This window comes from Halictus rubicundus, chromosome 13, assembly GCF_050948215.1.
Source record: "Halictus rubicundus isolate RS-2024b chromosome 13, iyHalRubi1_principal, whole genome shotgun sequence".
Taxonomy (NCBI): Eukaryota; Metazoa; Arthropoda; class Insecta; order Hymenoptera; family Halictidae; genus Halictus; species Halictus rubicundus.
In genome coordinates, this window is record NC_135161.1 from 11,719,691 (window position 1) to 11,740,782 (window position 21,092).

At 42.9% G+C, this 21,092-nt stretch overlaps 2 protein-coding genes and 1 long non-coding RNA gene across 4 annotated transcripts in view; 1 reads left to right on the top strand and 2 right to left on the bottom strand.

The window, feature by feature from the left end:
• LOC143360565 (uncharacterized) overlaps window positions 1–21,092 on the bottom strand; it is a 272,755-nt gene that overhangs the window by 10,792 nt on the left and 240,871 nt on the right. The gene's annotated exons all lie outside the window — the stretch shown is intronic.
• The window catches only part of Zfh1 (Zn finger homeodomain 1), a 36,479-nt gene that overhangs the window by 10,792 nt on the left and 4,595 nt on the right, over window positions 1–21,092 (bottom strand). The window contains exons 2-8 of the mRNA XM_076799513.1: window positions 6,209–6,534; window positions 4,146–4,286; window positions 2,743–3,043; window positions 1,885–2,249; window positions 1,014–1,367; window positions 339–677; window positions 68–227 (exon numbers count right to left, since the gene is read on the bottom strand). Coding sequence (XP_076655628.1) covers window positions 68–227; window positions 339–677; window positions 1,014–1,367; window positions 1,885–2,249; window positions 2,743–3,043; window positions 4,146–4,286; window positions 6,209–6,534 — 1,986 coding nt within the window. The remainder of the gene's footprint in view (window positions 1–67; window positions 228–338; window positions 678–1,013; window positions 1,368–1,884; window positions 2,250–2,742; window positions 3,044–4,145; window positions 4,287–6,208; window positions 6,535–21,092) is intronic.
• Kap-alpha1 (karyopherin alpha1) overlaps window positions 18,720–21,092 on the top strand; it is a 41,025-nt gene continuing 38,652 nt past the window's right edge. The window contains exon 1 of one of the 2 annotated variants that reach the window (XM_076799516.1): window positions 18,720–18,861. The gene's annotated coding sequence lies outside the window, so the exon portion shown is untranslated. Of the gene's footprint in view, window positions 18,862–20,611; window positions 20,631–21,092 lie in introns of those variants that run through there. The other variant, XM_076799518.1, reaches the window with a different exon arrangement.

The following is a 21,092-nucleotide window of genomic DNA, read 5'->3' on the forward strand; positions in this document are numbered from 1 at the left end:
ACTCAGCTTTGGGAAAGATCACCTTCAGAATTTTTTCAACCCTAGAGGTTGACTGTGGAATGCTTACCGGAATGTTCGTATTTGTGTCTGGCTAGGGAACTGTGTTTGGAAAATGTTTTGTCGCACCGATCACAGAAGAAGACACCCTGCTCGACTTCAGCGGCTGGCGTCGCCTCCGATTGACTCGCGTTTTCGTTCTCGTTCTTCACGTTCGCCTGAGGTTGAGTCTGTTCGAACAAAACAATAAATAATCACGTCTTCACTATGAACCCGTTCAATTGTCGTTAATATTCATCTTTCTGTCAAGCCGGTGGTAGCAACAGCGACAATGCACTTGCCTTCGGAACAGTTTCTCCAGCAGGAGTTGGAGCCGCGCGTTTCGCTTCCACGGAGTCGGTGGTGGTCTCCTCGTCTATGACTAGAGGAGAGTCCTCCAGGTCGTCCGCGTCTGGATTATGCGACGGGGGGTTGTCGACCTTCGGCTCTTCGGGTGAGGAAGTCGCCACCTTGACCCAACTGGTGTCGTTCTCCTTGCACGCTGACTGCGTGAGCGCCTCCTTCTTCGACAGGTCTAAGGGTTGCTCGATGACGGTCTGACTGGCTGGATTTGTCAGCGGCACGAGGGCTGGGATCTTCGATTCCCGTCGATCCCTCGCTCGGGAATTTTGGAACCATACCTGGACACGAGTTTCTGTTAGCATACCCAATCTCTCACGGGAGGCTATAAACTAATAGAGGGGCGAATTTACGGCGGTAAACCTTGGGGAGTGGCGCTCGGGTCTATTGGGACCCAGAATGTCGACTTGGCCGGCAAGGTAATTCATGAGGATAGCCCTGCCTAGTATTTCACACTAGGTTTACGGTGAAAATTTTTGGTTTACGATCATTCAGATTGCGAAGATGCATCCATGAGGAATTATTCAACAAATTGATTTTTAGTTTTTAACAATAGGGTAGAAATGAGGAAGGTAGTTTACGGAAGAGTACTTGGCACTTGAGTATCATGATGGTACCTGTACGACTCGAGTGGGGAAATTGATGTAATTCGCGATCATGATGATCTCCTCCTTCTTAGGCCGAGGATTAATGGCGTAGTACCCTTTCAGGACGGCCAATTGCTCGTCGTCTATCAACGATCTGGCCCTCACCCTCCTCCCGTTGTCGTTGTGTGTCTGCGTGGCATCCTCCTCGTCCTCGGAGTCCACTTCCGAGCTGTCTTCGGCTTTCCTCTTGCGGCTCGATTTCGCGCTCGGCTGATTTACGTCCTCGAGCTTCGCCGCTAAACCTTCGCTCTGGGAATCATATTGATCCGCCGTCGACCAGTCCGGGTAGTGAGCCATCTCGCTGGACATTTCGCTATCTTGATCCTGAGCAGTTACAAAACACTTGTGTTAAATCACGTTCCTCACGGTTGCTCTACAACTTCTCCAAATCGCGAGTCTGACGTTTGGACGTTCGTTAACCCTCACTGATTCCTCAGGAATAGTTGCACAATAGCTGATCCTAGGATAACACTGTATCGCTTCCTAGGATAATACCGCTGATCCTAGGATAATCCATTTCTGCTCAACACTTTGGAACAACAAATTATGGTCTGTAATTGAGGAGCTCGGGCCAAGACAAGGCGAGTCCACTTTTCAGCGAAATTGTACTCCTTGAAGTTTTATATTATTTTTATATGTCTGTTCAATTCTAAGAGACCTATCTTGACAACAAATCAGAATTTTTACAGTATTTACGAAACAGAAAATGGGCGAACTTTCACCCTGAGGAATTGCGAGAGAGTTAATCACGTCTATGACTGCTTAGAAGAGTATTGTGTTGTTGTTAGTAGGTGGTTCAAGGTTTGAGGGGTTGTCATCTGACAGAAAACTGATGATTTACTTGATAATCATCCTCGAACTCCCTCTTCATGGTAGCCGGTGAAGTCGACAGTTTCCGCACGTTCGCCTCCAGCAGCTGTTTCGTCACCGAGGTGTTCACCGTTTCCAGGATCCGTCGGACCGCATCCAACCCCTGAGAATCAGTCGGCGCAGGGGACTCTTTGCCTTCGGTGCCCTCCGTGCCCTCGGTGCCTTCAGAATCCGCTGTCGATGGGCTCATCAGCTCCCGATGAGACTCGAATTGCTCGGCTACCTCGTCCAATCTCTTCGAATGTAGCTGATTTAGCATTTTTCCCAGGGACGTCTGGAGGAAGTAGCTGCCGAAGGCCATCATTCGAGGCAGAAGGGTCGGTATGTCGTAGATACCTGCAACGGAGTCACCGTTCTTCTATTAAATCTTTGTCGCAACGCTAACTACTATACTGAGGATCACGACCTTCGTGCGACCTCGAGCACCGAAAAGAAAATGGTAACAAATATGGGGGTTGGTCAGCAAGGCCTACAAGATGACGCCTTAGGCAATAACAAGCCCTCAAAATAATAGGGTTGTTGGGAAGAAAATTGAAAAATATTAGGTGTGCCAAGGGCTGTTTCTTTTTAACCTCCTAAGTACTATAGTGGCTTCCGTGGAAAGCATCGGTTTGAACGGTACGCCACTATAGTGGTTTCCGTGGAAAGCATCGATTTGAACGCTAACGCCACTATAGTGGCTTTGGTGCCCTTCGCGGCCAGGTGCGCCGTCCCTGGGAGGCAGAGTTGCGGCCAGGCGCGCCGTACCTGGGAGATAGAGTTGCGGACTTAGGGGATGAAGGGGATGGGGAGAGGGTTGGTTTGGAAAGTTTTGGGGGGTTGTGCTCACCTGCTCCTTCTCGTTGTATTTCCTGGTAGTCTGAGGGCGATAGCTTCGGTAGAATGGGGAGGAAAGTGTTATTGTTCGCGGCAAGTAAATCGACCTCGCGTCTCAAAGGCGGCAGAGGCTGTTGCGCTTTTTTCGGGCCGCGATCGACGCTCGTCACGTTCGCGTGCCTCGACTTCTTCAGGTTCACGATCAAGCACTTCTTCGACGTCATGTGACTCGAGTACGAGCCAGAGTGAGAGAAACGTTTGCCGCAATTGTTGCATTGGAATGGCTTTTCACCGCTGTGGATGCGAAGGTGCTCCTGCGTCAACCAACAAACGAACCATCGTAGAACAATCGTATTTTTGCCAATGTGTCATCGAGTTCGTGTGTGTACACTGATCCCCGCAAGTCTGGCACGCGTGCTTCGCTTTTTGTCTTTTTGAATATTGTTTATTTCATTTAGGGGACACCGGGACAATGATGACAATTTTGTGGTTGTTGTGCCAAACTTACGGGTATCAGTGTGTATGTGAACGTAACTAATGTCTAAGAACTAAAAAACGAACAGACCAGCTCATTCGATGCAAGTGTATCAATCGATGCATACCGTTACGCAGATTGTTGCACGCGATGCGCAAAAGTTAGTAAATATTTGTAAATAAATAACTGGACACATTTTCGTTCGATCCCACGGATTCCTGTCATAAAATTGAGGGGCGTGCTTCATTAATCTCATAATCGCACTGCTATCCTTTCAAACTATAGAGAAGGAAAAGTGAAAAATTAATGTTCGATGCCTTCGAAACTGAAAATTGTGATTTTTTAATGCAATCGTAACTGAAGTATTGATCAAACGATGTTAAAATAAAAATTTCTTTAAGTAGTCATGCCTGCTTAACAATCTAAGAAACATGATCTTTAGGAATTTTTTCTGGAAAGATTAATAAACTTCTTTTTTAGAGAAGTACCTTATATAGAAATATTACACCGACACTTTTTAATATTTCGTAGATAAAAAATTGCTACAAACAGTACAATACCCGTGCTTTCAAATGAGGTGCCTTTTTTCGAAAAAGAGTCCATTAATTCTCCCAGAAAAAATTCCTAAAAAGCACGTTCTCCTCGGATCGTTAAAGGTATGACGTTTCGAGAATTATGATTTCGAAGAAAGCATTGGCGTGCAACAATCAAACGTGGGTGTATGTTCGTATATATTCGAAAAGCGAAACGAAAGAACGTAAATTCTATTGAAAAGAAAATCGTTCGAGCGGTTACAGGATAAACTATAATGTGTAATCGATTCAGGCGGTGCTGCGTGAGAGAGATAGAAAGAGAGATAGAGAGAGAGAGAGACCGTGAAAGAGAAATCAACGAAACGATGTACGAATGAGAAATGAAAAATAAGGGTGCACTCGTAGTACCTTGAGGTGATGCTTAAACTTGAAGGCTTTCTCGCAATTGGGACACTTAAACTTACGAAGCACGGCACTCTCATCATGGCTGATCATGTGCCTCTGGAGTCGGTAGACGTTTGCAAAGGTCTTGTTGCACACCTTGCAGGACTGGAACAACAAATTCATTCGGTTTTTAATCGTTCATTTAATCGATCACTTCGCAGAGTGACCATTCGGGGGTTGTTCCCAACGCTATGAGTTATAAAGTAATTTTTAGAAATTATTTTTGAAAGAAAAACCCACTCAAACTTTCTTAAGAAAATGATTTTTAGTTTTTTTAGTGCCCCTAGATTAACGCTGTGATTATAAACTAATTTTTGTGATTTGTTTAAAAGAAATTTGGTAGGCTTGTTAACTAACATTTAGAGTCTACCGAAATTTTTTTAAGAAACAGTAATCATTTTTGTCAAAGTTATAGCGGTCAGAGGTCACGCAAGTTTATGAAATAAAATAAGATAAATCGGCAGAAATTGAAACGTTCGAAGGACTGGATTTTAAAAACAAATTCGTGACCAGTGAAGTGATGACTTAAACTGGCCTCAATTTCATGCGAGGTATATCACAATTTCTTTTTATAAAGACATCGACCACGGAAGCGATCGGAAAATCACGTTTTTCACTCGGGAAATGCTAAAGTCTACTTTATTCGAAGCACCCACGCAACCACCACGTGGCTTCGGTTCCGGTCTAGCTGTAAACAACGTGAAGCAACAAAAGGAGATTGAAATTTGAAAGTAATCTTAGAATACTATCGCCACTATTCTTGACTACCTGTGTGAACTGACTCTTCGAGCTTAATGACTAATACAGGCGTTAAACTTTATAAACATTGAAAACGAATTTTCTCTACTCGACTGTTTGTGAATGAAAATTTTTTCTGCCTGTTATTTACTTTCGAATAGCCTGCTGAAGTCAATTATTTGTCCTTGTAGGTAACCTTCAACGAACTTCAACCGAACATCAATATTTTAAAATTATCTTCACTCCTTTTTTATTATATATAAATATTGTAATAAAACGGAGAAGAGACAACAACCATAATCATAATCATGTCTTATTTCAACTCGGCGTTATTCAGTAACTAAATGTAATAATTAGTACAACAGCACACAAAGGTTAAGTCAAGGTTAACCCAGAAATGAACTCTTGTTAAATATCATTTGCGTCCTTGTTTTCTTTTCATTAGTTCTTGATGGGTCTCGGTACTCGTTATGCCGAGTACACAAGTATCATTTCCCGCTGGCCATTGTTTACAAGATATTAACAATTAAAACAGCGTTGCGTCTACTGTACACACAGTCATAAAATTTTTGCTAAATATTCTTCTACCCATTACTATCTACGTATCCATTTAATATCACATTTAAATATAAAATCACATTTTATTAAAAAATATAAGAAAGAGCACTTGCGGAAAGTGATTGCTCTATACTAATTTATAGACTTCTAAATAATATTAAAATCTTATTTTGTTTTAATATTAGGACCCGAAAATTATTCTAACATTAGAATCTATATCTTATCATAATTTATAAATTTCTCTTCAGGACCATAAATTTCAGCTCAGCACGTTCCTCTCAAGTTCCCTCTCTCAGTCAATACTAAAAAGAGTTAAATATCAAAATCACTAAAATTACTAAATATTAAAATCGGTATCCTCTTCAGCATCCTAAATTTGGCCGGGCGTGTTTCTCTCAAGTTGAATCTCTTCGAGACAACAATGCTGTATCAACAATTTACCAAAAATCACAAAGTGTTCAACCACTTTCCACCCAACCCCCAAGCCACTCAAATCCACCCTGTGCGCGAAGAGCGACAAAATCACCTAAAACAACCGCCAACGTGGTCGTGGAAGGGCAAAGAAGGAGCAAAGAGGAAGAAGATGATGATAGAAAGGTAAATACAAGATAGGGAAGGGGGAGGGGAGGGGAGGGGGACTACAGTAGGCAGGTCGCGCATGATCGATAATACGCCGGGTAGAACAATGGAGTCTCGGTGTGTCCCTCGTCCTTGACGTTCGTTTCACTCACCACTTGGGGGAACTGAGCGTTGAGATCGTTCTTGTCGATGGCGTAGGTGGTCTTGTGCTCCTCGAGATGGACCTGAAGAACGTGGACGTCCCGGCAGAGGATGCCGCACTGTGGACACCTCTCGCCACCCTGTTTCGTCGATCCACCCTCGCTACCACCCGCCCCCGCGTTGCCACTGCCACCACCACCACCGACGCCGCCACTGACAGCCTCGCTACCTGGCCCGCTACCACCTCCAACAGCACCTCCTGTGGTTGGCGCCCCGGCCGCGCAACCTCCGCCCACCTCCGCGTTCACGACACCTGCTGCCTCGTCCTCGCTGCAACCTGAAACACGGGCCACACGTGCATCATTATTTGTCGCCTCTGTCTACCCTCTTTTTTTTCGCCACCAACCCCTTTGCCCCGCGCGTCCCCCTTTCCCTCCGTAACGTCCTCTGTCCGCCCTTCTGCTCCCTCTACTCTCTCTCTCTCTCTCTCTCTCTCTCTCTCTCTCTCTCTCTCTCTCTCTCTCTCTCTCTCTCTCTCTTTCTTTCTCTCTCGCACACCTCTCGCTATAGATACATAGCGCAGCAATAACAGACCGCGCTCTATGTCCGCGGCTGCATGCACACCAAGCGTACCGATGATTTTATGGGGACAGGGGATGACCGAGAGCGCGGATCGATCCTCGTTCTTCCACCGATTCGACTAAATCGTTTTCAATCCTCCGACTGCGGAGACCCGGTCTACTTTGACCCAGGGTACACACATCGTCATTTATTTACCCGGTTTCTGGTAGGATTCCGACTACTACTCGGTAGGGTAATTAGTGGAGACCCGGTCTATTTTGACCCAGGGTACACACAGCGTCATTTATTTACCCGGTTTCTGGTAGGATTACGCCTACTACTCAGTAGGGTAATTAGTTCGGTGGTCAGCCGACTTTAACACTAGGTTTACGGGACCCGTGAAAACGACGGGTTCTGATATTTTTAATTTTGGATTATTGAGATCGTGAAGATCCATCTACGTGGAATTACTCAACAAACTTATTTCCTTGGGTATATATTATTTAAAAAATGACTGAAAACTTGGATAGACACATTCTTCTTGTTTTTATAAAGTAATGTAAAATACTCACTTTTAAGGCTCCGTAAACTTAGTGTTAAGTGTAACCCTTAGCACTCGATCGGCGACTGTAAGGCGCCATTAAAAATTGCTGTATCATTATTCAAGATATGTTTTAAAATTGTGTGTTTGAAATTGCACCATTCCCGTGTGTATAACACGAACAAAAATATATGGAAGGAAAATATTCTAGGAGAAATGTTTCGTTTTAGAGTTAAAATAGCTTCGAGTGCAAAGGGTTAATATTTCAGGAATTTTTATATAAGGATATGATATTGTTACAATTTTCAATTCTCATTCAAATGTGCAAGAGTTTGTTAGCAGAGAGTCTGTTATTTTTATGGAGACTGATTGGGTATGGCTTATTTCGGCCCCCATCAGGTAGATTTAGGAAATTAATAATAACAACCCTTAGGACATATACTGGTGGCGAGTAGGCTATCGCAGGCTTCGAATGGCTGTTACTCTTCTGGTGTTACTCTTCAGTTGAACAAAAGCTTCAGCGAAAGAGATCGAAACCTCGGGAGGGAATAAAGTAAATTTTCGAGGACGTCGAAGCAGAGAATGTAAGCCGCTTTAAGATCCGATCAACGCGAAACGTGGGACGCGAATATCTTCGCGAACGAACATGAACCCAATTGAAGACAGAACCACTACAGTCCGCGCGGTCTACACACGTCGTTCAGTGGACTTTCGTAAATATACAACTGCGAAGAGCCTGAACTCCTCTTCGCGAAGTAAACAGCCCGGAAAAATATCGACTAGAAATTTTTCGAGTGCAAACACGCTGCGCAAATACAACAGCAATGCCTCTGTTATCTGAACGTCTCTTATTTGGCCAAAACTCTTCAGCAATTGACCAAATAATTCCTCCTTGTACGGGAAGATTCGTGTAATTTAGCTTAGGTACAAGTTTCATTTATTTTTTATGAAGATTTAGAAATCTGGAAAAATTGAGGAATGCAAAATATTCTCAAAGTTAAAAATTCACACTCCGGGAAGAAGAAGCTCGATAAAAATTGAGAAATGGAACAGGAAGAATGCAAAATATTCTCAAAGTTAAAAATTCACACTTCGGGAGGAGAAGAAGCTCGATAAAAATTGAGAAATGGAACTGGAAAAATGCAAATATGCTTGTACTCTCGAAAAATTCACATTTCATTTCAATAATAAAAACCTCGATAAAACAGGAACAATATGCTCACGACTGTGCTTGTATTCTTGAAATAACAATTCACACTTCGCCTTAACAGTAAAAGTCTCGATGAAAACATAAAAATGAACGCAAGAACGTGTCTAAATCCTCAAAAAAAAAAAAAAAATCCACAGCATCCCAAAACTGCTGAAACCCAAAAATTTTAACAACCTTCGCGGAAAATCCTGTAAAAAAACAGTGTGCGAAGGAGAGTTCACCGAAAAATCGTCTGCGAAATGGCTCGAACAATTTCGTTGGTTTGCTTCGTCCGAAAATAAGCGTGGGTAACTATTCAATTTAGGTGAATCCTCTTCGGCCGTTTATCCTCGGGCCGATCAACGGAATCTCAGTGTTCGTTGCACGCGATTCGATACCGGGAACAAGATCGCGGCCCCTCTCTCTCTCTCTCTCTCTCTCTCTCTCTCTCTCGAATGCTCTCTCAGCCAGGGGAAACGATTCCGCTGAATCTGGTGTATCGTCGTCCGGGATTCTCTCTCGCTCTCTCCGGTGAATTGCATCAGACGAAATTAGTTAACCAATCGGTATCGCGGAACGATTCGGACGAGCGAATTCGCACACCTCTGTGAACCGAAACACGCGGCGACCTCAGCCACGCGTAGTCACCGCTCGTAACGAGCAATCGATACGAAACCGAACCAGCTCCTCGAGCTGGAAACCTGTCTCATGGTTAACTGGCCATGTTAACGTTGACACGGATTTTACACCGCACTAACTCGAATTTCCCGACATTGCTGAAAAATTGAATTTCCAGCTGGCGGAGACCGGCTCGATCGAGCGCTAGCCTCCCTCTGTAATACTTCGTAGCAAATACGTGGATAGGACATTCAGAGAGATACTAGAAAAATATATTTTTAGTAAGGGAATACAGAAAATGGAGGAATCAAAGGACAAGAATAAAAAATTTCTACCTGGATTTCAGACTGGAGCGAAACCACACACAGAAAAGCCCGGGAAGAGGGGGTTGAAGAATCGAAGAAGCAGAAGCAACGTTCAACTCGAGGGAAAGCGACGATTCGACGTTTGGCAAATCGCCGGACAGTATAAAATTTCGTCGTGAGTCACACGCCGTCGAAGATTTCTGCACCACGACGTGCGTTTTCGCCTTTTATATCTACCCGTCCCGCAACACATGTCTCCCGAACACGTGGCGTTCGTCTTTTAAGAGGAAACGCTTCCACTTCGACCGTAAAGGATCGCGGAGACCGAGTGATTCTCGAGTTCGAGCGTCTGAGCTGTTTCAAGAGGGTATTCGGCGTTTTCGTAACCGCGAAACTACAATTCCCCGAATTTCTTCAAAGTGAAAATAACACTGTACAATTTCGATCTTTTCGCAATATCGTTGTCGACCTCTGAGCATAATCTATGCAAATTTTGGATTCGAAATAACACATACTTTTGACGCAACAACGACTCAATCTGGTGAATCCAAGAACCATCAGTATGAGGTAAATATAAGCATGATTTATGACGCTCGAGCAAAAATCTTTTTCCAAATTTTTAATTATGCAGTTCGCACAGAAATCTTCGCGTTTTTTCCATTTTTGTCCACACCGTTACGTTAGGCAGGAAGAGACCATGTGCGTTCCGCGTCCCGGTTTGTTCGGATGGAATTTTGTGACTAAAAATCTACACCATTGTCTCGGGTTTCGGTTGCCGAAGAGATTTATAGCCAAGAAAACGTCGTTTCGTAGACCTGGCACACGTGGTGCCCGTGTGCCGGACGCCCGAGTCGCAGAAACCCGGTGGTCATAAAACAAATTGACCGACCGTGAAGCCTAATCTCTCACGTTCGGTCTCTTCGGGTCCAGAGAAACCTGTTAACCCCCTGTTGGTCACGAGGGTGACATGTGTTAGCCAGTCTCCTAGTCACTGTCCTATCTGAACAGCGAATCTTCATGCAGATTCCCATTTTCCCCGAGCTACGAGTACTTTTCCAAAATTGAAACGAGCGAAAAATTGCACTTTCGACGATTTCATAGCAGCAACCATAAATCTATTAAAATTCTCGAGTATCAATTTTATTTTACATATTTTCGTACACTCTGTTGGAGAGTAAGGATAATCCTCTTATTGGACTTGACATAAATGAGTATTTAACACTAGGTTTGGGGAGCACTAAAAGTGACTATTTTGCACTACTTTATACAAATAAAGTGCTACCCATATTTTTAGCAATATTTTAGAAATAATTTCTCATGTATGCATCCTTAGAATCTTAATAATTTTAAATTGAAAATATTAGAACCCGCCATTTTGACGGGTCCCGTAAACCTAGTGCTAAAGCAGGATTGGCTCCAATTTTACACAAATTATTTTCCACAAAAATTCGCAATCTCCAGATTGCTGGATACAAAATAAGAAAAGCGATTTCAGCGGGTCAATTATGCCGAAATGATGTTCACGAGGATGGAACCATTAATGGCCGAAATGTTCGAAGGTCCGTCAAGCTTCCGCGAGCGTGTTTTCCGTCGGTTTATTAGCGGTACACGCGTAATTGCTCGCGAGGGTTTCGTAATGTTCGTCGCAACGCGATCGAAAGCGTCGTATTATCGTCGCGCGGCGATCGCCGAGTATGTCGTCGTTTAAAGGCAACGTCGAAACCAACGTAGATCCATGACACGGCTATACATCCTCGCCACGGCACGTAGGAAGGCAGAAAAGGTCACGGCTCTGACCCATTTCGACGTTTTATCGGAGTACACCGCGAGCAAAGTTCGCCTCGTGGTGCACGAGTCTCGGCACGAGCTGATTATGTGTGTGCTTCTCCGCGCGCACCGACTTCCATTTTCTTTTCGTCGGTTTTCCCCCTCGGACGCCTTTCTTCGCCGATCCTCGCCCCCCATCATTGTAAAAATGATCATCGAACGTTCATCTCTGGATGTTGGATGTTGGAACGATAGTCAATGTGCTGACAATAGTCCTGTGTGTCTCTTTTCAATCCTTAGGAATTGAACGATCACGATAACTGCGCCGTTCATGATGATTAGGTTCAATCCCCGTTTACCAATTTTACAGAACCATGTTGTTGAACACTTCAGCTTCCAGATACCTTGGTCTTTTCATTGTAAACAATTATTGAACAATTTAATCAATTTGTTTAGAAGAACGTTCATAGCAGAATTATCTCTAGATTCAGATAAATAATTGCAGAGCTCATGCACCTCAGAGACAACAGGATGATCGTCTAAGAATTATCATCTAAATCTTCGAGAAGCCTATCTGAGGCAATCGCCTAAGTCTTCGGTAGACTTCTCTGGACTCATTGTGCTCCCATTTTTGCAAAGTATCGTATGTTGGAAATTCTGCAAAACCAGCTCAAAAATCCCGGATTTGATTTATTGGACGCAAGCTCCGAGTAAGACAGTTTGGAATAAGAATGCGGCGCGTGTTGATGATCTGATTTCAGCAAAGATTCGCTTATGGCTACCGGGAACACAGCATCAAATCCACTTTGTCACCGAGAGAGCGGCATCTGTGAGAAGGGTGGATCGGTCCTCGGCTAGAATGGACAATATCTCGAGCAAAGGTTAACGTCCAAGTTACGGAGGCTGTGTGCAGATGCGAATCTTTCGCGCTGTCCTCGAGGGAAGGGGATGCGCCACCAATGACGTCAGTGGAATGCAGAAACGAGCATAGCAAATTGCAAGTGATATCACGCAATCTGAAATTCGTTCGCGGTGGTGGCTACGTCGCTCGTCTTGGTCGTCGTTCATGATTAAACCGCGTTTCTACATAGCTACGACCAGTAGAAAACCGGTGTCCATTTTGTACTTACAGCGCTTCGACGGAATTTTTAAAACGATACCAGATGCCTTAAAAAATTCGTAAAAAAGGAATCCGGTGTACACTCTCTTATCTAGCATAGAAGCAGCGGTGATAGCAATTTTTATGTGGGGGTAAACTATATACTTTTTTGTTAAAAAATGGCGCTATTAATTTAACACTGTACCGGAAAATAAAAATGAAAATCGGGGTCCGAAGAAGGGGTGAGAATATGTTTAATTTTAGTAATAACACCAAACTTGCCAGGAGGGTCAACAAAACTATAACAAATCGTTGCAACCATTACAATCCTCAGTTTATAAAATTATAAATACTGAGTTAGAGACCAGGCATACTAATCTCGAGGAGCTAGGCTCACCAAGGTACAGTTTTCGGTATTTCCCATGAGAAATCGGTAGTCTACGTCCCGGATGACTAAACCACTGACTAAGATGACTTAGAGTACACGTAATGGTGCAATTGCAATGCTCTGGTATACTGATCGTCATAGCAGATTTTTTCGTTCATTTTCGTTCGATTCCACCGAAACGCCAGTGAATGGTGGCCGGTGAGCACGTAACGTGGTGAACTTGATCCCATTGCCAGTGGGTCGGTACCTTCAACGACCGGAGATGGGAAAAAAAAAGAGAGAGAGATGAGCGAGCTTACGTCACTTGTGGAACGGTGGATCAAGCCATAAAGGCTTGTTCGCACGGCGCCGAAGATACGACGCCGACGCAGCCGGGCGATCCGGCTGACGCCGCAGCGTGCTGGTACCGCGCGAGAAGTAAACGATTTGTCGAGGAGGTCATTGAGCTTGATAGGGCGCGGCCGCCATCTTCCGCAACGATGAAACTGCCACGCGACTCCCCAAGGGCTGATTTTCATCGCCCACGCGACCGTTCGCCGAAGAAAAATCGTTTTAAACCGTTCCGAAACCTGGCCGGGGTAAATGCACTGTGACGCTCGTCCCCCCCCCCCCACTAGGATCAATTTTCAATTTTGATAATAGGTAGGCGATTCTCGTAGATCTTGATGCGCCCTACACGTACCTGAAAGTCCCTTTCTAATAATAATTTCCCTTTCGAATGATGTCAAGTTTTTAACTATTTTTTTACGGTGGTTTTTCACCATTTTTTTCCGCTTCAACTGATAAAATTATTTGGGTGATTCTTATGTAGATATGACTCTTATTTTTCAGCTATTTGGCAACCTTTAGAATTTTTATTGATCCAACTGTGAAAGATTATTTCCTGTAAGATTGGCTTTATAATTTGTAATTTTGACAATTATTACCTGGGACAAAATGTTTATTGTTTGACTGATCCTGTTTAATGCGATTATCGTGTGCTCGTGTGCAAAAGAGTGGAGCGATAAATATAATTAATAAAGTGCGAGTCAAGGATTGTTTAGGAGTTAATGGAAGTGAAAGAATGAGGATGTTGAAAGGACACTCAGGATAACGCGGGACGTATAGCGTGTCGAACGTTCACGATCGCGCGAAAATGGATCGCCAGCGTATGTATTCGCGTGTTTTGCAACATCCTTCCTACGCCGCGATAAGATAATGATATGGCACTGGGGCAATGAAACGTTTCGTGTTTTGATCACGAGGAATTTGATCGCCGAGACGTCCCTTCTTCTTCCTTGTTTTCTATTTGTATATCTGCTTACAAAGTTGCATTGTCCCTTTGAGATAAGAAACATCGAGTCAAAATAGATCAATTTTCTCGGGTTTAGAACACGCAAAAATATCTCGAAAAATTTACTAAAATGCCTCGAAGCATATTTTACTTACGCCTATGAACTCGAAAATTTCTAAAAAGTTAAAGAAGCTCCTTTGCGATAAATACACTTAAAAGTAAATATAAAAGCTTGATAAATGAATTTTCCTTCTTATCGTTCAATAATTATTTTCTGTATTCCAAAATTCATTGCATAAAAGGTTCACCTAAATCGCGGAAGTCGTCGCGAATTTTAAGGAATCCAGGAGATTTTCGGCAGTTATTTATTTATTTATGTAGAAAATTTTTCTAGGGCAAGGAATGATCCCTCAGGCTTTTGAATGTTGAGGAATCGCGTTAGATTCGTGAAAATGGCTGGAAACGAACCCGTTTGAAATTCAAAGAACCTCGCCTGGAAAGCAACCGAGATTTCTCGGATTTCCTAGAAGCTCTCGTGACAATTGACCAGATCTCCGTGTGCCTAAAGGCTGCCCACTTTCCGGCGGCAATCGACACACTATTATTTCATACGATAATCTCAGGAAACGTCTGCTCTGATACGCTATATGTATACTGCTTCTTGAAATTCACTTCGCAACGATATGTAGCGTCGAGAGAAACTTTCGTCCGAAAGCAATCGACAAAACAATTCCAATTCCAATGTATATTTATACAGAAAACGAGATAAAATCAAAAATTGTTTCACTGGAATAATGAAACGACCAATGGGAAAATCGATTCGAATAAATTAAGGAAAGAAAAACCGAGTGGTCGCAAAAATCGGAAAAATGCAAAATAGCGTGCCGGGACTATTCGCGGATAAACAATTTGAACGGTGACGTTATGTCTTGTCGAACCTACTTTCCTACTGAATAGGGGTTTTTCATAGTATCGTCGAAGAGTCGCGCGCGAATCGCAGCGACACCCGCCGTGTATTTTATTTTTATTCGCGATAATCCCCACCAGACACCGGGTGAAAAACGGTACGCGTTGCTGAAAGGTAGGAAAGTACGCCCCGTTGAAAAGCAGAAACACTCGGCCGGAAGAATCGCGACGGGTTATTTTTCTTGTTTGCGAGCCGGCCACTCTTTGTGTTCTTTACGCCGGCCGAATTATTTTTGTTATCGATCAATCGTTGCGAACACACCGGCCGCTGGAATTCGATCGAATAAAAATCATCACCTCGGTAATTTGTTTCCCTTGCTGCAAACTGTGTGTTCGTTAACCAGGCGTGTTAATAAATCGGTCAGATTCTGACTCGTGCGAGAGCCACGCTCCTTCTCTGTATTGTTCGACACTTAACACTAAACCTGCCACCGCCGATCAAAAGTAACCGGTTCCAGATTTTTTATTTTACAATTCCAGAAATTATAAAAATTTAAGGCTTGGTAGGTTTGGCGTCAGAGTACAAAACTTTTGCCGATCGAAAGTAACCGGTTCCAGATTTTTTATTTTACAATTCCAGAAATTATAAAAATTTAAGGCTTTGTAGGTTTGGTGTCAGAGTACAAAACTTTTGCCGATCGAAAGTAACCGGTTCCAGATTTTTCATTTTACAATTCCAGAAATTATAAAAATTTACGGCTTGGTAGGTTTGGTGTCAAAGTACAAAGCGTGTTGAAAAATTTGGAAACCTACATTCTTCATCGTACAGTTGTGTTTATTTGTAATAATTGTCCAGCAAGTGTTCATAATTGATAAGAGGCAAAAACAGAAAAATAAATTGTGCTTCGACGTAATGTCGATGTAATTTATCTTTTGCTTCTCGATGCGAGTTCCTTTCGGTTATGGCATCAGATTAGGATCGTTCGAAGACGAGGCAGCCTTTACGGTTCTGGCAACGAGGAAAGATCATTCGGAAAACGACGCGGTCGAAGAAGCAGCGAACGACGTAAATCTTCGACAATGTTCGGGATTGAACGCGAATGGCACTTTTATTCCGCGGGTATTATGCGCAAGCACCAACCAATCAATGGAACGCGCGCGCCAATTGGTCGCAGGCTAAATGCCGAGCAATCGGTCGCATCAACTTCGTTGATTAATTCGAGAGAAACGCTCGAAAACCCCGTCTTCGTTTCACACTAAGGAAAACACTATGCGCGCAACAGTATCCTACTAATACACCGCACGGTACACGAAAATCGTAAGAAGCTCGATTCAAATTTTTTACTCCTTTAACCCCCAGCCCCCTAGCTAAAATCAAAATAATGTTTACAAGACAACAACATCAGTATACTCTATCAGTGCAAAAACTAATTTTTGACAATAGGCCTGCTACCGTGCCATTTAAATGTTTCAAGTTTCTTATTTTACAATTATTGATATAAAAATATAAATCTATATAAATTCCAACCATTTCTAATGCCCAGAACTTGATATTCTTTTCTTCGAAAATCGTCCCGAAAGAAATGATTTGCTATCTTTGTGGTTTTTTGGTTCATCATTAAAATTGCCATTATCGCGGGATAATTTTTAAAGAAACTCTCAACTGTGTAACTTCTCAACTACGTTTAAATTAAATAGTTGGCATTGACTAATGTGTCAAATGTTTAATTCAACGCCAGACTGAGTAATAGTTGAAGATTAAATGAGATCTGATGATATCGAAACCGAGAAAAGCGTTCGAAATCGTAGTCCGGGCCACCGGTGATTCATCGAGCAAGATTCCTTGCCAGAAACAATGCTTATTGCCTACAATTACGAGACACTAGTATGATTATGTGTTTGGACGTGTTCTGAGATACGCGCGAATAGCGTAATAACTGTTTAATATGTCTTTATTGTCTGGAACCTCCTTGGTGTAATAAGTTCTGACTTTTCAATACACGATCTCTGTCTTCTGCAATATTCTGAAGGTCTTTGGCTTCGTCAGCATTTTTCTAGTCGAGCTATCTATTCAAGAGTTGACCGAATCGCGTCTCCTAGAACAATACTATAGAATCGTCTAAAAAACAATCTTTTTCCATGGAAAAATGGCGGTGGTGGTGGTTTATCTTCTTTTTGGACTCAATATAAATAGCTAATAATTCCAGAAGACTGCTGAAAAAGCAGAATTTGGAACGTTCATAACGCTGGAACAAAATTGACCCAGCTCCCGCCGTCTCAGGGTCAATAAAGTTTGGTATAGTTCTGAAAATTGATCTCACGGAAAATTCGAAGCAGTTAAATTTTATATTGTTAAAGAATTTTACTGAATATACCTAGTTAATTTTTCGCATTACCAATCAATTTTAATAAAACACGGTGAATTTGTGTAGTACTTAAATTAAATAAGGGAGAATTTTAAAGCCATTAATTGCTCAGTATCGCAAAGTTTGCAGCCAAAGAAACAAATACTCCCTGAAACGAAAATTTCCCCACCGGTTTTTCCTACGGCGCGATATAACTTTCGCACATTTTTATCGAACCAATTTCGCGTTCAGCTCGCATAAACCAGCCGCCGGCCATCGCGAAAACGTGCGAATACGTCGCAGTCGGACGGCGAAAGTCGGCCGAGCAAAAGTTTTAATGAATTCGCGCGCGTTATCACGCGTCGCCGATTTCGGATAATGAGTTGGTCGGAGATATTAAAAAACTATTTAATTAAACAAATTCTACGGGCCGGGAGGTGGAGAAACAAGTGGGAAGTTAATGCGAAGCGCAGGAGGCCGGGAACGCGTCTGGGTACAAACTAAAATGAAACAGCCGAGCAAACACACGGGGCTACAGGGGGCGACCGCGTGCCGCCGAACACAGTTAATTACTCTTTTGTCGTCTGTCGTGTTTGGGAACTTCGCAAATACAGGCGAACGTGTATGTTAAGGACACCGGGTATAGCAGTTGCGGAACAACGAAATTAACGCGGACAGATCTTTCGCGATCGGGTACGAGGAAACGGGACCAGCTGCTACCATACTGAAAAATAATGCGCTCGGCTCGACGAAATAGCTTGCTTCAATTAAAACGGAACAACAATTCAGATAATCGAAGAATGAACCTTTGTTACCGCGAACGTGTTGAAATTATTCAAAAATTAAATCGCAATTGATGCAGACAAGTTTTAGGTTCCTACATCTGCAGACAATTATATTTATTTTGCAGTCAATATGTTTCTGTAAAATGGGTTAAACAATATCGAGAGGCTAGAAAATTCAGTAACGGTGTGATAAAATTGTTCTATCAGTGCCTTTACATAACAATCTTAACACTAGGTTCACGGGACCCGTAAAAATGACTGGGTGTAATATTTTTAATTCACAATTACTAAGATTCTAAAGATACATCCACGAGGAATTATTCAACAACAATGTATTTCTTTGGGCATAAAGTACCCAAGTAATTGAAATGTAAAATAGTCACATTTAGTGCTCTGTAAAGCTAGTGTTAAACAGTCATTTTTGCGAGGTTTCATTGTTACAGGTGACAGGAGTCTACAAAAATATTCCGACAGCGAATTTAGCAAGCTCCGAAGAATAGAACATTCCGAAGCAGCCGGTTCCGCAAAGCTCAATGCTCCGTCGATTTAGACAGAATTCGCGCAGGCGGTTTTAAGACCGTGCCAAGAAAGTCCCCGAGAGTCCTATGAATCGTATATCGATTGGTTTGCGAAATTCATCGGTCTCGAAATAAATCTTCGCCGTGCGTCGCTCGTTTTCCTCCTTGGTCGCGTCGAATTCCCTGGCCCCGACTCGTGGGCTTCTTTTATCCATCCTGTGCACTACGAGAGCGTATTCTACATACGCGAGGAGGCTATATTGTTCTTCCTCGACAGATAAGATTCCGCGGAAAAGATGAAAGACGGCACTGTACCAACCGCGGAGCGTGCAGTTGACCGTCGCACAGTGGGCCGTCTTCGTCAAATAGGTAGGAATCAATTAAAAAATTCTCGTGTCATACAATAAGCTAACGCTAGGTTTTTTTCGTGAGCTAATACTTCATTGAGATAGGGTGAAAAGGGCACATATTTATGTTTAATCTTATTTGTTAAATGACAAGCCAAATTGCAGTCTCCTGGACTGATCTCAGTTTCTGCTAAAAAAAAACTTGTATAGTTTTACCTCCTACAAAAGTCGCAATTCACTGTTATACTATAATAATATTCGATATTTTTTATATTTCACTCGGATAGGAATAATGTAATTTCTTTTACATGGCTAATTTTTAAATTTACTATGTTTATTTGTGACCTGGTGATTCTTCTTTTCCAAAGAATGAAATTTCTATTTGGCTTCTGCTCCTTCCCTCCTCGGGGAAATAAATGGAACTTAAAACGGCAGTAAAATTAAAAGAAATTAATATAGTGAAGACCCGAAGAAAGAAATTTCTGCTCGGTACGCAGACTAAGTACAAATGAATTTCACAGCGATGAGTTTCACAGTGATTATCGTTAAATCGAGAATTAAAAGCAGTAGAAAATTTAAAAGAATTTAAAAATATATAGTGCGACTGATCACACTCGATTTCCCAATAGTAAAAAGTCCCACGGAGGTGTTAGAACCGAACGCCGTGGTCTGTTACATCAACCAACAATCAACACCCCTAATTAATATAGCTATCCGATCGATATCGATCATCGGAATGGACTCCCCTACTTTTTTTCGAATTCCTGCAGTACTACTCCGGTCCATTAACAGGATCAAGTCCCCGGACAACGGTCAGCGAGCAGTTGAGTAAATATTTACCGGAAAATCGATTAAAGAGAAGCCGTGAGCGATTGAGTTACGGCCTCGCGATTCACAGCGAGCTGCGAACCGATCGAGTGGCCGTCGCGAATCCTCCTCCGTGATATTCTTTCGCGAAAATGGAGGAGAAGAGAGGGAGGGAGGGAGGGAGGGGAGCGTCGCGACGTCCCACCTGATATCGCAAAAATAGAACCGGCGGTTTTCGCCGCTCGGAAACGTCCGATCGGTAAATATTTTCGCACGATCTCCGTGTCCCGTTGTTCGATAATGCCTCCGACATTGGTGTACCCGTATTCCATTTTGTTGACTCGAGTGTAAACGGTTGATCTTGGCCTCGCCCGAATTACACGGTGAACGAAATTTTAGATCATTATTTTCTGAGAAATTCCTTGCTTGGATCATTTAATTTGCGGGCACCAATTACTAAGGGGGTACCAATTACCGTGCCCATATTAATAATGCTTTAAAAATAATTAATATAAGCACAGTAATTGGTGCCCCCACAATAATTCAGTCCCCTACCTTAATACATTGAACAAATTATTTTCCGTTTCCGATTCCCATCGAAACGATCCAGGAAAACGTGAATTTGCTTCGAGAAAGGCGTACAAGTTTGCGAACCGAGACAAAAGCAAGGTCCGGGTGCTCCATTGTTTCGCACAACGGAGGAGTACAGTCCCGGATCGAAACGAGCCGCGATTTTCCGCTCGGAAACGGTGTGAAACGTGGAGTCCGGTCGCGCGGCTCGAGAATTTGCTTTTCGAAGACACGAAAGCGGAACAGAGCGGACCGAGTCTAAAGTTCATCGGGACGGACTGTACGGATCCGTGAATCACGGAAAACGGGTCCGGGGATCGTTGTTAGGTGACGCGGCGCCGACACGTTCTGCCGATAAAGAACAAACGCGTGCTCGCAATCGACGGGAAATCGCGAGAGACCCTATAAACCGCGGTGAGTAAAAAAATACTTTTGAGGCTAACACCGCGATCGACCGGCGCACGTGCGCGAACCGCCGCGCTGTTTGAGGCGTTCCGCGAACGGTTTACGACGCACCCTTGGTACACCGGTCGTCGTTAAACCGCGAATCTTTATGCAGAATAAAGATTTTCTGCACAGATTGCCAGAGCCGGAGTTAACACGTTCAACGTTCCCGCCGAATTGCTCGCAAACGATTGTCGTAAATAGACTGCGAATATCGTGCTAAATAAAGGCGGTGCAAGATGACTAGACGAAATAAAAGAAATGTATGTGAAAATATTTAAAGAATCTAAAAAAGTATTACTTGAATTATGGGAAAGGAAGTGTCTTGCAATTAATGCAGAGAATTTTTATTTTGCACAAAAATCCTCGGTCTATTAATCCTAGGTTTGCGGAATCCGTCAAAATGACGGGTTCTAATATTTTTAATTTAAA